This window comes from Nannobrachium achirus (genome assembly GCF_963921795.1).
Source record: "Nannobrachium achirus genome assembly, chromosome: 18".
Taxonomy (NCBI): Eukaryota; Metazoa; Chordata; class Actinopteri; order Myctophiformes; family Myctophidae; genus Nannobrachium; species Nannobrachium achirus.
In genome coordinates, this window is record NC_137825.1 from 20,248,551 (window position 1) to 20,261,149 (window position 12,599).

Genomic DNA, 12,599 nt, shown 5'->3' on the forward strand with positions numbered 1-12,599 from the left:
CTCAAGGATCCCACTTTGAGACCCACTGCCCTAAATGACAGCAAACAAAGCAGCACGATAGAAGTGTGAGGTTTGATTATATCCATTCATTCATCCACTAAAGCACATTAGTTCGCATCATTGCCATAATGCCATGCTGTCTTAATTAGTAACATCATCACGCAGGGGAGGAGGGAGAGCCAGCCCTCCTCTGTAGTACCAAGCAGACCTATCTCTGCTCTGTTCCCACAGCATCAGCTACAAACACTCCTCATCACTGCAAAACTAAAATGACGTCTGATGTTGAGAACCAAAATATGTCGGCAACACGGAGGATATCCCTCGGGTAAGAAAGATAGCCGACTGTCTTGTTTACCAATGTATGATGCTATTGTAACGCTCTGCTTAGCAAGTTAGCTAGCTCGCATGCTAGCAATGTATCTGCTGGATCGTGCATTGATTGATTGCAAACGATACGTTTAGCAGTCAAGTGGACAGACTGCAACCGTGCACCGGTTTGTTGGCAGGCGTTTTAGCACCAAGTTCCATTGAATCGGCTACAATAAGAGACAAACATGTTGATTTGATCGCATTATCTTGCTGTCGACTAGAGATAAACGGGCAGTGGTGGGCAGGATGAGGAGGCGGAACTGAACAGGGTGTGTGTATCAACGTCACATGATTTGGTACTGGAAGACGGCGACCTCAACATTTCCACGTGTGTTTAACGTTAACGAGACCTTAAGGTATATTAAAAAGAAGGTACGGTCACCAACGTCATTTTCGCTGAATGAAATGGGCTACTTGAGTGAAAGTACAAAGGTATTGTTATCAAAACATAAAAGTACCAAAAGTAAAAAGTACTCAAATAGCAGATCTACAAGCTCACAATTCGTCGCATTGAGACGGTTTAAACTAAAGTGCTCATAATGGCCTAGGGCCCGACCCCTATGTTTCTTCTTTTGTGCTTGTTTTCCTAGACGACCTGTTTGCTTATCTGGCAAGTTTAGATGCCTCAGTCAGAATACATCAAAATTCTGTCTTTTATATTCCTGAACCAATTAACTGACAAAGAAAGGACACAATCGTTAAGAAATAATTTGTTCCCCTTTTGTTACTGACAATTCCCTAGTATGCATATATAACTATGTTCTATCCGTCTGGCCTTTAAATGTTATTGCGTCGCAGTTTACCATGAGAAATGTCACAGCCTGTCCGTGTCCGTGTAGAGTAGACGTTTGTGTACACATTTTTACAGTCTATGGGTTGGTTCCCTTGACACATCACTGTGACATCACAGGTGATATCACAGTTCACCTATGTAAAAGTCCATATTCCCCAGAATCGCTTTTATGCCCAAGATCCCTGATGTCATCGATATCCCTGGCCAGATGGCCAATATCTGTGTGGCTCGTTCAGATAGGGATCTCCATGTATGGGCATAAAATATATTGTATGTTGTGATGTCATGGGAACCACTCTTTCAAAATCCCCTTTATGCCCATATATGGAGATCCCTGATGTCATCAATATTAAGCTCATATTTAACAGGACTTTATTAATGGATGAAGACAGCCCATATCTGTGCTGCTGGTTCAGACAAGGATCTCCATGTATGGGCATAAAGGGATGTACTATATACAGTACATGGATCTCCATAGATGGGTAACTGGTCAGATATACATTAACATGGCCAAGAATTGGCCATTTAGGGCGAGGTCGCATGTCGCCCTGAGGCATCTTACTAGTAGTGGTTCCTGACTGTGTAAATAACCCGAAAAGCTTACTAGGATGTAATTTTAGTTGACCTTGTACCAGTGATTTGTACTGTCATGAAACTATACTTTTTCCTATGCAAACGTCTAATAGGCTAAATTCTTCAATCAATCGATCAATCAATCAATGGTGTCTGCCCGGCCACTAGGCTGACTATACCTTCATTATTATAGCCTTGAACGAGACGCGGAAATGATGGTCAACAAACGGGGGGAGGAAAACACGGGCGGTGCCGCGTGCCAAAAAAACAAAATCAAACAGCAGATCTACAAGCTCACCACTCGTATCATCGCACGCGCTGTGAAGCTTGTAGCTTGCTGTTTTAGGGGCGAGCGATCCGAGCGGGACCGTCGGCAACAATGTTTCCGCATAATCAATCCTTCAATGAACTGAACGTGCCCTTTAATGTTACAGTAGTTGTAACATGTGTAGCCAACCACATACCAAGGAGGTACTAAACCCCGCCCCGCCGCGTAGATCGACCAATCAGAATGGATACGTGGGGGACAACGACAGCTAAGCAGAAAATTGCAGTCAAGAAAAGCACGTTGCTTTTTTTTCCTCCCCTGCTGAGACCGAAGCAGAGCGCTTGTCAAAACTAATAAACAGGCCGCCAGAAGACACATAGCAGGCTATCAATAATAACACCATGCCAACCGCAAGGTAAGTATATATCGCCTTAAACGGTGACACGTATTTTATTCCGTAAATAATGTAATTCCTAGTCGTTTATGGGGTTTCTTTTTTGTAGAGTTATTATAGGTCAGCCTTCCCTGGGGGTGTATGGCCACTGCATGAATTTACACACTGTGATATGGGATTCTGAGCGTGATTTGAAGTGTGTATAATATGGGTTGTCCACTAATGAAAATACACATGCAAAGCAGCTGTTACTGACTGTTAGGGAGGAACATTGACGTAACGTTGCTGCTGGAGGGGAGTTTATGGAAATTGTGATAATAATAATAATGAGACAACCCATAACCGCGTTGGTCCATATTTTGAAACACTAATAAGTCATTGCCTATTGAGCTTTTCACACTTGACAACATGGGTCCAAGTGTACACATATTTCTTGTTGCAGTGTTGGTGAGTGTATTAACTGACAGGAAATATTAAACATGGTCCCAAACTGTTCCATAGCAACGTAATTCCACTGACCAAGTCCTAATGGTCAGGTCAAGTGGAGATTTGGGTAATCAAAACCACCAGTGATTCAGGACCTGCAGTCTTTTTGAAAGATCACACTTGACTTTGACCGTTTCAACTCCACGTATACGTTTGTTTTAAGATAAAGACATCTTGAGTAAAAGGATCTACTGGCTACTGTATACCCTCAGGGGTGGCTCACTTTACATGGACATGCCTGTTACAAAACCCACTCCACCAAAGTACAGCACATGGCTGTAAAATAAGCTTAAAGGGTGATGGTTCAGTAACAGTTAGTTACTGTGAGACTATTACATGGCTGTAAAATAAGCTTAAAGGGTGATGGTTCAGTAACAGTTAGTTACTGTGAGACTATTACATGGCTGTAAAATAAGCTTAAAGGGTGATGGTTCAGTAACAGTTAGTTACTGTGAGACTATTAGAATGAGAAAGACGACTGATCTAAATGACCGGTGTGGTTCCAGCAGCATCTCGGAAACCGATATCCTCTTTGGATTCAGTCACTTGTGTGGGCAGAAACAGCTTGCTAATAATGAGAGAAGTCTGATGATGATGATGATAAGCAGGCCACCACGTGTAGAATACACAAATAACCGCTCAATACAACAGTGGTGTGCTGGGGCCTGGGGGCCATCTGCAGATACTGCAGTGCACAGCTGGTATCTTGAACCCGGTACTCAACCACAGTACAGTTATAGAACTAGATATGAACCTGTTGGCTGACACATCATGTCCACAGGACTTTCAGAACCGTTCATTGAAAGTAAATTGCAACATTTGGTCCCCCATAGCGAGCTGAAAGTCTTCCTTGTAATTTGATTAATGTCCATTTGCGTCAAACGAATGGGGCCGACATTCTTTGGTAACTTGCACAGTCTAATCCCTCAAAGCAAATTCTAATTTAGTCTAATCACTCCCAAATTATAAAAAAAATCCCCTAAATTGATTTGTTAATCTGTGTGCTGCAAAAATGTAATTCGGTTGTACGCAATTGTATGTGTTAGGCTGAAACATTGGTCCAGTGTCTTGCGTGTACTGACAAACTAGATTACTACATGACTATTTTGAGAACCACTACATTATCACTACAAAAACACAAAGCCCAATAAAGGGATGACGTTTTATAAAGATCTATTTGATAATCCTCCTACAGTATAACACCATAGTGGGAGTTAAGAGTCTGGTGGGAAAAAAATCGAATGAAGTATACAATATGCTTTTGTCTCCCTGCAGCGAGAACATACTCTTTGGGATGGGCAATCCCCTGCTTGATATTTCAGCTGTTGTGGACAAGGACTTCCTTGACAAGTAAGTCTAAGCAGCTCTGAACACACCACCTCCACAAAGACCACTAATGTGCACTGGTGAAAAGAAACTAAAACCTAACCCATTTTATTTTTTTTACTTTTTACTTTCTTTTCTAACTTAAAGGAGTAGTTCACCCCAAAAATGACTTTTTTCTATTGATTACTCTTGTCATGGAGACTTGAGTTCAATAATATGTTTTTGTTTTATTTGCATTCTAAAGACAATAATTTGATTTCAATAAATTTACCCCATTGATTGAAGTAAAAGTCTGGAATTCAATGTTTACCTGAGTAAAAGTACAAGCGTATTTGTATCAAAAGTAGAAAATGCAGAATGTCCCATTTTACAAGTTTTCTTGTGAAATTTCTTTTTGATAATAGCAGATCTACAAGATGCGTCACATCGTAAAGCATTGTAAGGTTGTAGATCGGCTATTTTCAAATGTCTGAAATGTATATAGGGCTGAAGTGGTTGATGTATGTTTTGTCATTTTAATGAAAATCTGCAAAGTAACTAAAGTTGTCAAATGTGAGCTTGTAGATCTGCTATTTTCACTAGTTTGGGTCCCGGGCAAACGTCTAATTTCTCTTTTGGGTCTCGAACCTGAAAAGTTTAAGAACCCCTGCTGTACATAGCAACGAACACCAAAAGTGTACTTTACTCAGGTACTTTTTACGGAGTAAAAGTAGAAAAGTATTGATATCAAAATGTACTTGGAGTATCAAAAGTAGAAAATGCAGAATGTCCCATTTCACAAGTTTTCTTGTGAAAAAATCTTTTGAAAATAGCAACAAGATGGTCACATTGCAAGGCATTGTGAGGTTGTAGATTGGCTATTTTCGAATTTCTGAATGTATATAGGGGTGGTGGGGCTAAGTGGGTGATGTATGTTTTGTAATTTTAATGAAAATCTGCAAAGTAACTAGTAACTAAAGTTGTCAAATAATTGTAGTGGAGCAAAAATATAATATTTGCCTCTGAGATGTAGTGGTGTAGTTGAAGTGAAAGTATTGAAAATGAGAAATACTCCAGTAAAGTAAAAATATCTAAACATTTTACCTAAGTACAGCACTTGATTAAGTGTACTTACCGGTAGTTACTTTACACCACTGCTCTGAACACAGCACCCACTAACTCCACAAAGATCACTAATGTGTTTAACCATATGAAATGAAATTAGCACCCCTATTCTGGCCTGTAGGGTGAACATTTGGTGAAAATAGCAGCTCTATAAGCTCACAATGCAATGAGTTTCAATGTTTTGTGAGCTTGTAGATCAGCTATTTTCAGTGCAAAACGGAGGGGGGCCTAGTATAGAACCTTGGGGGAATCCTGTCAACTAAGTATAGAGTTTCATTGGTTTCAATTTCACCAACATTTTTTTTTCTCTCTCCAAAACATTGTTTACTCCCTAAAAGGTACGGCCTGAAGCCAAATGAAGCCATTCTTGCTGAAGAGAAACACAAGGCCTTGTGAGTAAAAATTTTTATCATTTCTATCCTGGCTTACCTGTGCTTATTTTGGGCAAAACCTTTCAAATGTTGTTCAAAAACAGCAAACATAGCAGATCTACAAGCTTGTAGATCGGCCATTTTCGCTGCTTTTGTATGAAACAGGGCTTAAGGGCTATCACCCTGCATGTATGCCAAGTCTCTGTTTATAATTCTGTCGAGGGAAACCAACCATAAAAGGGATATGCCAGCCATTCATAACCTCACGTCAAACGTCATGACGCAGTGAACAGTACTCTAAATAGAAAAGTTATAAATGAGCTGTAACTGAGGAGAGGCATTTAATGCTCAGTGCCATTCCACACCTACATACCTCTCACACTACATCTGCTAGCTACATGCTTCAAACCCGTCACAGCAATTTACTACGTGGTTGAATAATTGATTCATACAACACTTGTTGCAGTGTGCCAGTGTGCCATGAATATCTCGTCTATGTTGCCTTTTTACTTTAACCTTTATGCATGGTAACATTTTGCTGACCGTGCATGCTCTTCTCTCAGCACCCCTCTTGCTCCCCGTTGCAACCAGATGCTACAGTAATGTTATAGCCTTCTTGGAGACCTTTAGCCGCTTTGCCTTGACCATCAAAGCCAAACCCCAAGTTCTGAGTAGGGTCGGTCAGTGCATGCACTCAGCGCACCCGGTGCGCAGCGCACTGGATTTCCGAACGACAACGCACCAAGTGCACCGAATAAACGAACGACAACATGGCACACCAGTGCATTGAGTGTGCATTTCCCAAACGCACCCTACATCTGCAGTGGTTGGAGGTGGTCTCCCTACTCTTCCATTGAGAGATGTAGAGATGTAGACTTTAGTTCCAACCATAATAACCACTCCGCACATCCCTGGGTCGTTGTTGGTGACACATATGCCCAGTTTGAAGTCAATCGGTTGAATGGTGCCCGAGTTATGCCTGGGGCAAATACACAGACAGACAGACATGGAACAAATGGTACGAGATCTGTGCTCATGGGTGAAGAAAGCCACAGTGAATGAAAGCGGCGGTGCAAAGCTAACGTGATGCGTGTGTGGAGCTGACAACATGTACAACAAGTACATCAGATAGCAGGAGGATGTGGCATGTATTCCCAACTTACGTGTAATGTTCCCGACTTGCATGGCCCCTTGAAACTATTATTATTAATAATGTGAGTTAACCAGGGTGAGGTTTGAGTGTGGCTGTTGTCCTATGTTGAATATCTGATTTGAATACAGATGGAGGCTTTTAATTGAAATTGTTGGTTAATTTTACCACAGGGGAAAGCAAGCAAACCATCTTACAGCAGTGGTGATTTATAATCTCTGTTGAGCCTCAGGTGTTGTTCTTTAAAAAGTCAATAGCATATTTAACACGGGGGATGTGCAAGCTAGCCTATTTCTTTTTTCTCTATTACACCTGTTCATTGTCTCCGGGGATTATTGCCGTATGAATATTTGATCTGTTCTGGGGGGGGGAGTTCCATTACAAAACGAGAATCACAGCAGGTGCCTTATATACAGTAAAGTCTGCACAGCATCCACACTAAATGGAAACGTATAATATATGTATATGATGTACATGTTTTGATTGATTCCATCCAGCCAGACTGACCTGTTTTTTTTTATCATAAATCATTTCACGGTAGAGAATGTGTGCATGTGAATGTGAACTCATCCACTCCTGCTATATGGTTAGACTTTAACAGGTTAACTGTAGGCATTCATATTGGGTCAAATGGATGAGAAAATGAATGTTTGTGAAATTGAAACATTAGTTCAGGAGGTAACCAAAAGACATTTGGTTGTTGTGTAGTGGTAATTATGTCAAACAAAAATTTTAAGGGAGTGGGAGTAAATATATTGTTGCTATAGAGTTGGTTCAGAGCATCACAATGTGGAAGAAATAAAGTGGTGGGACTTCTGAAGGGAGGTTAAAAGTTGGACCGGGCGCCCACATGGCAAGTGTCAGCCACTGGAGGAGGAGAGGAGACTGTAGCCTCTAGTGGTGCGCGGGTCAGGTTTTTTTTCATAACCCGCACGACCCACAGCCCGCACGGAACGTAACCCGCCCGCGCCGCAGAACAATATACAAATCAACAAATCCGCCCGCCCCGCAACCCGCATTTAAAAAAAGATGGTATCATCTCCACAATAGCTCATCTTTATATACGGCTCTTCTAAGTACCCAAAGTCGCTTTACAGAAACGTTTACAGTACGTAGCACAATATTGTCATGGGCTAAATAAACAAATGTGTTGTTCAAATCGGGGTTTAGCCTAAAAGACATTCTTTCAAAGACGTTCATTCTCTCTAAATCGCCGGGCATCATCGGGGTAAGAATGGCGGTTTTATGTCATTCATATTTATACAGCGCCTCGCACTTTAAACAGACAGCAAAAGACGGACAATATTATATCCTGTTGGTTATTGATTAATCACCAGATTGGATAGATGAGACGACTCGAGGTAAGCGTGGTTGGTTCATTCAGTCAAAAAGTCCGCCTCACTTGCGAAAGTTGTGTTTCAAATCGTATCCGTTGACTGGCTGGTTATATAACTTAATCAAATCCTGATCAGCGACACGCGCTGAATTGTTTGTGCATCTTCTCTGCTGTGCTCACGTTGTGTCAAATGTTGGCAAGATGTGGTTCGTGGCCCCAACAGGAGTGGAATTGGGACGGTCCTCGCACCAAGGAGCGGAGGAGAAACCTCGCTCTTCTCTGGCGCATTTTAAAACTCGCTCGCTCGTGATCGTATTCAACCGTTGTATTCTTATTCTTATAGGCCTACTCTTATTAAGAATAAAAGGCAAATAAGAACAGGTGATTATTCTTATTTATTTTGTGCACATGAGAGTGGTGATAACCCGCCTGCCCGCCGCCCGCCTGAAAAGGTCTGAAACCTTGACCCACCCACCCGCTTGCGGGCGGGTTGGCGGGCGGGTGGGGGCACCGGGTCGTAGCCTCTCTGCTCTGGATCAGTGCATGGCTGACATCCTGGGCCAAACAGCTGCCAGTGGCATCGTCACGAATGTCCAGAGAGACGGCAATGCCCAATTATTATCGGGTTCATTGTCTCCGCCAGGCCGGACCGTCGAAGGCTGGAGACGATGTTTTAGCTTCTGTCTGTGTACAATATCAATACATATCAACTCGGGAGTCATGTGATTTCTCCCATCTCATTCTTTTGACTTACAGAATTTGCTGGTCCTAGATAGGCATCCTGACAGTCGTGGCAGATACCTGTATATTGGGAGCACACTTTTCTAGTTTATCATTATTTGCACCCGCAGGGAAAAAGCATTGCGCCAAAGAGACATTTTGTTTAATTTGTAATAGATATACACACTTTAAAAAAACAAAAAAAAAAAACACACATTTGAAAACACGCAAAAGAAACTCCCAACATACTCTACATTTGAAAACTGCATTTGAAAGGTGTGCACCTTCTTACCTAACCTCACATCGTCAGGTTTCCTTTTCTTATACAGATCTTTGAGTACAGTAGTTGTTTGCTTAGTATCATTTATGTGTACTGTATACACCCTTCATGCATATGGCCGTTGGCCTGTTACTATGGCAAATCATGACCTGAAACTAACACGCAGCAATCAGGCAGGTTAACTCGTCTTTTGTTATTGTTGATGTTTGTATTGCTTTTGTCGGCCTTTATTTGATAGTCACAGTGGAGAAAGACAGGAAACATGGAGCGAGAGAAGGGGAGTGACATGCAGAAAATAGTCAGCTCGGCCTGGAATCAAAAGCAGGGACTCGCTGTCAGGCGTTAAGAGTCATGTGGTGCGCAAACTCAGATGTCAGATCATGCACCATGCATGTTAACATGACCTACACCTGGCCTGACAGTGGTGTTTGATCATGGTATAAAGGAGGCTGTACTGTAGCTCACTTTTGAACTTCGATCCAACAATGGTACTGTATGTCTTTCTTGGAGGACATTTGATCATATTCTTCTGTACCGTATCATAAATGATGAGGGAGACTGTCTCAATGGAAAATCTGTTCACATAAATAATTGGACAATATTTCACATCTTTGCCAAACTATACTTAATATCAATTCGTCAGGAGACACTTCATTACAGTGTCAAGCTAATTTGTGAAAATATAAAACTAGATATGGCATAGCAAGACAAACCTACACATCAACGCATTTGTTTTTTACTATTTATTAGTTCTTTCCCTTTCCTTGTTGTCAGCTGAGGTGCGGCTTTTATGAAATTTGTCATTGTATACGTTTATGATTGTTCTATGGGTGTGAATGAAAAATGAAGCAAGTTGGCTGTCATTGAATCCACAATGAATTAATCATTATTTTCAGTGTGTACAGGACAGATTCCTTTAAAAGTTAACTGCAGAATGTTTTCATGGTTTGGGCTTCATCTATCCCACCGTGTGGCGTGTGTTCAAGTGATTTCGACCTTTCCGTTATACATGTATGCTTATCTTTCTGGAATATTACTTGATTCTCAGACGGAACAGTCTTGAATGTTCAAAAAAATGTGGGTACCCGATGGGGGCGAGCCGCAAGTTTAAATATTGTACAATGTAATTTGTGAGTATGGGTGTGGTCGGAAATGATCAAGCTACGGTTGCATTGCTGATCTATTTGGCAATGCATCTAAAAACACAGATTGAACACAAAAAATAACTCAGGATTGTGTTGATCGTGTCCCAAACAACAATAAAATAAGATCTGGTTGTCCCAGAGGTGAACCGGTTCTTTAAGTGTAAAGTGTAAAGTTTGCATCAATGACAGTTATCATAATGCAGTAAATGTTAATGGTTAACATATCCCAATGTTTCCAGTCTTAGAGTGGGTTCTGATAAAGCAGAACCACATTAGTTCATATGTTTGGGAAATGTATATAGTACTGTATAGTGTATGTATTTATGTTTTACACACACGCACGCACGCACGCACGCACGCGCGATTCCTATGAATAATTTGGTCAGAGAGTAAAGGTGTTGTTGCATATAATAAGGCATACTGTATTATATAAGAACTGGTCAGTACTGTATGTGTTACTGTACATCCACAATGGGGCGCTCACCGGCAATTGTCAAGAACATTATGTTGCCTCAACAAGAGATTAACCTACTTTGTACAGGTCGACTACTATAAACTATGGCAGAGTGACCCATTAGTGTACCTGGATTGCACCTTAAGAGTTCTACCAGAATGTTGTCAAACATGAAATTATGATCTTGTAGCCTACTGGACCGGTATATTAATCCCACTAGCTTTACAGCAGCGTGAGCGTCAGAACATGCAGCGTGCTCCAGGCCGGTTGGCAAAGGCCTGGAATAAAGGCATACGCTGTTTGTTAGTAATGTGGAAGTGTTTCAGACATGAAGAGCCCTTTACCACTTAATCCACAGTACTTCCCAGCCTCTTTCGTCTGGCATTGGAAGACCAAGAGCATGCACTGCTTTGGTTGGATAGACATTTTAAAACATTGAGTGGTAGTCACGTCCACTAACCCAGTGTTTCTCAAAGTGGATTCCAGGGACTCTGTGGGTTCCTTTATGGGGGTCTAAATTGACCCATACAAGTCTTTAACTCTGACAGTGTACAAATGGAACCAAATGAACCTGTTAAGGGGAGGCTTTGAAATTTGAAAGTTTGAGAAACACTGCACTAACCTAATCGATTGTGTGTCACCGACCTGTGATTTTAAACTTTTTGGCCAACAAAAGAGTGTTTGTAGGTCCAACTGCTGCGTATGAGCTCCTCAGATATCTCATTTGCCAAACATAATTATGTTTGGCAAATGAATTGTAGTAACAGCCCATCGGCGGCTCTGTTGATGTATTTCATCAATATTCCACAAATTGTGGGGTTTGTGCTTTTTGCATAGTGTGGAAGGACTTTGTTTAAGAACCCGTCTAACTGGAACAAATGAAAGCTTTTTGAAGCAGCATTTTACATTTTTTTACAGTTAATATGAATGCAGATATTACACCTGATTATATCAGTTACTTGTAATTACACAAGAGATGAACAGTGCTGGTGATTGCATTGTCATTTGGATGAATAAAATGTCATGTAGCTGTAGAGAGGCTGGCTTGCTCCGCAGTCTGCCCACTCTATTGGCCTCTTTTCCACCTAACCCCTAACTGCTCCCTGGATGCTGTATTCATGGCACCCACTGCTCCTAGGATGGTTAAATGCAGAGAACACAAATTCCCCCAACAACAACTAAAGGGGAGTTAGGGGCTTTATTATTGTGGACACAGTTAGTTGTCCCCAATTATATGTAGTCTTGATTCCGCCACTTTTTTTGGCATCCTACAACTTCCACATTCTTTGTGCTTGAAATTGGTTCAGCTTTACACTGTTATTATTGCTTGTATTTTTCTCCTTACAAATTGTTATACTTTTTGAGATTTTTAAAGAAACAGTTTCCCAGTGGAATCCACTGGGAAATGAATTCTGTCTTACATTTATATTACTGCTAAGATTGAGCTGAATTGAAGTTCCGTCTTAGGAGCTGTGTGTACTTTTTCTACTGTACATAATATTCTTTGTGGGTGTTTTCAGTGAGCCCATGCAGTTTCAGCAGGAACTGCTTTTTTACTTATTATTATTATTATTACTAGAAGCTGGGCCGCCCTTCGGGCGGCCCAGCGTCTAGTCGGCGACCTGGCCAACTCGGGAACGATGTAAATAGGGAATGAATGCCCCGCCCTTTAATGCAAACCCCATTATACCTGTTGTCATAGGACCCGTTTTGACCATCTGTTTGCCTGTGTCCATTTATGCCCATATATGGAGATATCTGTATCTGTCTGTCTGTCGGCGTCCATTTTATGTCCATATATGGAGATCACTGCAGATATAGTTCTGGGTC

At 41.4% G+C, this 12,599-nt stretch overlaps 1 protein-coding gene across 1 annotated transcript in view; it reads left to right on the top strand.

Annotated features, from left to right (window-relative positions):
* Positions 1 to 296: 296 nt before the first annotated feature.
* The window catches only part of adkb (adenosine kinase b), a gene marked incomplete at its 5' end in the record, with an annotated part of 165,196 nt that continues 152,893 nt past the window's right edge, over positions 297 to 12,599 (top strand). The window contains 3 exons of the mRNA XM_080748188.1: positions 297 to 325; positions 4,159 to 4,233; positions 5,652 to 5,705. Coding sequence (XP_080604314.1) covers positions 297 to 325; positions 4,159 to 4,233; positions 5,652 to 5,705 — 158 coding nt within the window. The remainder of the gene's footprint in view (positions 326 to 4,158; positions 4,234 to 5,651; positions 5,706 to 12,599) is intronic.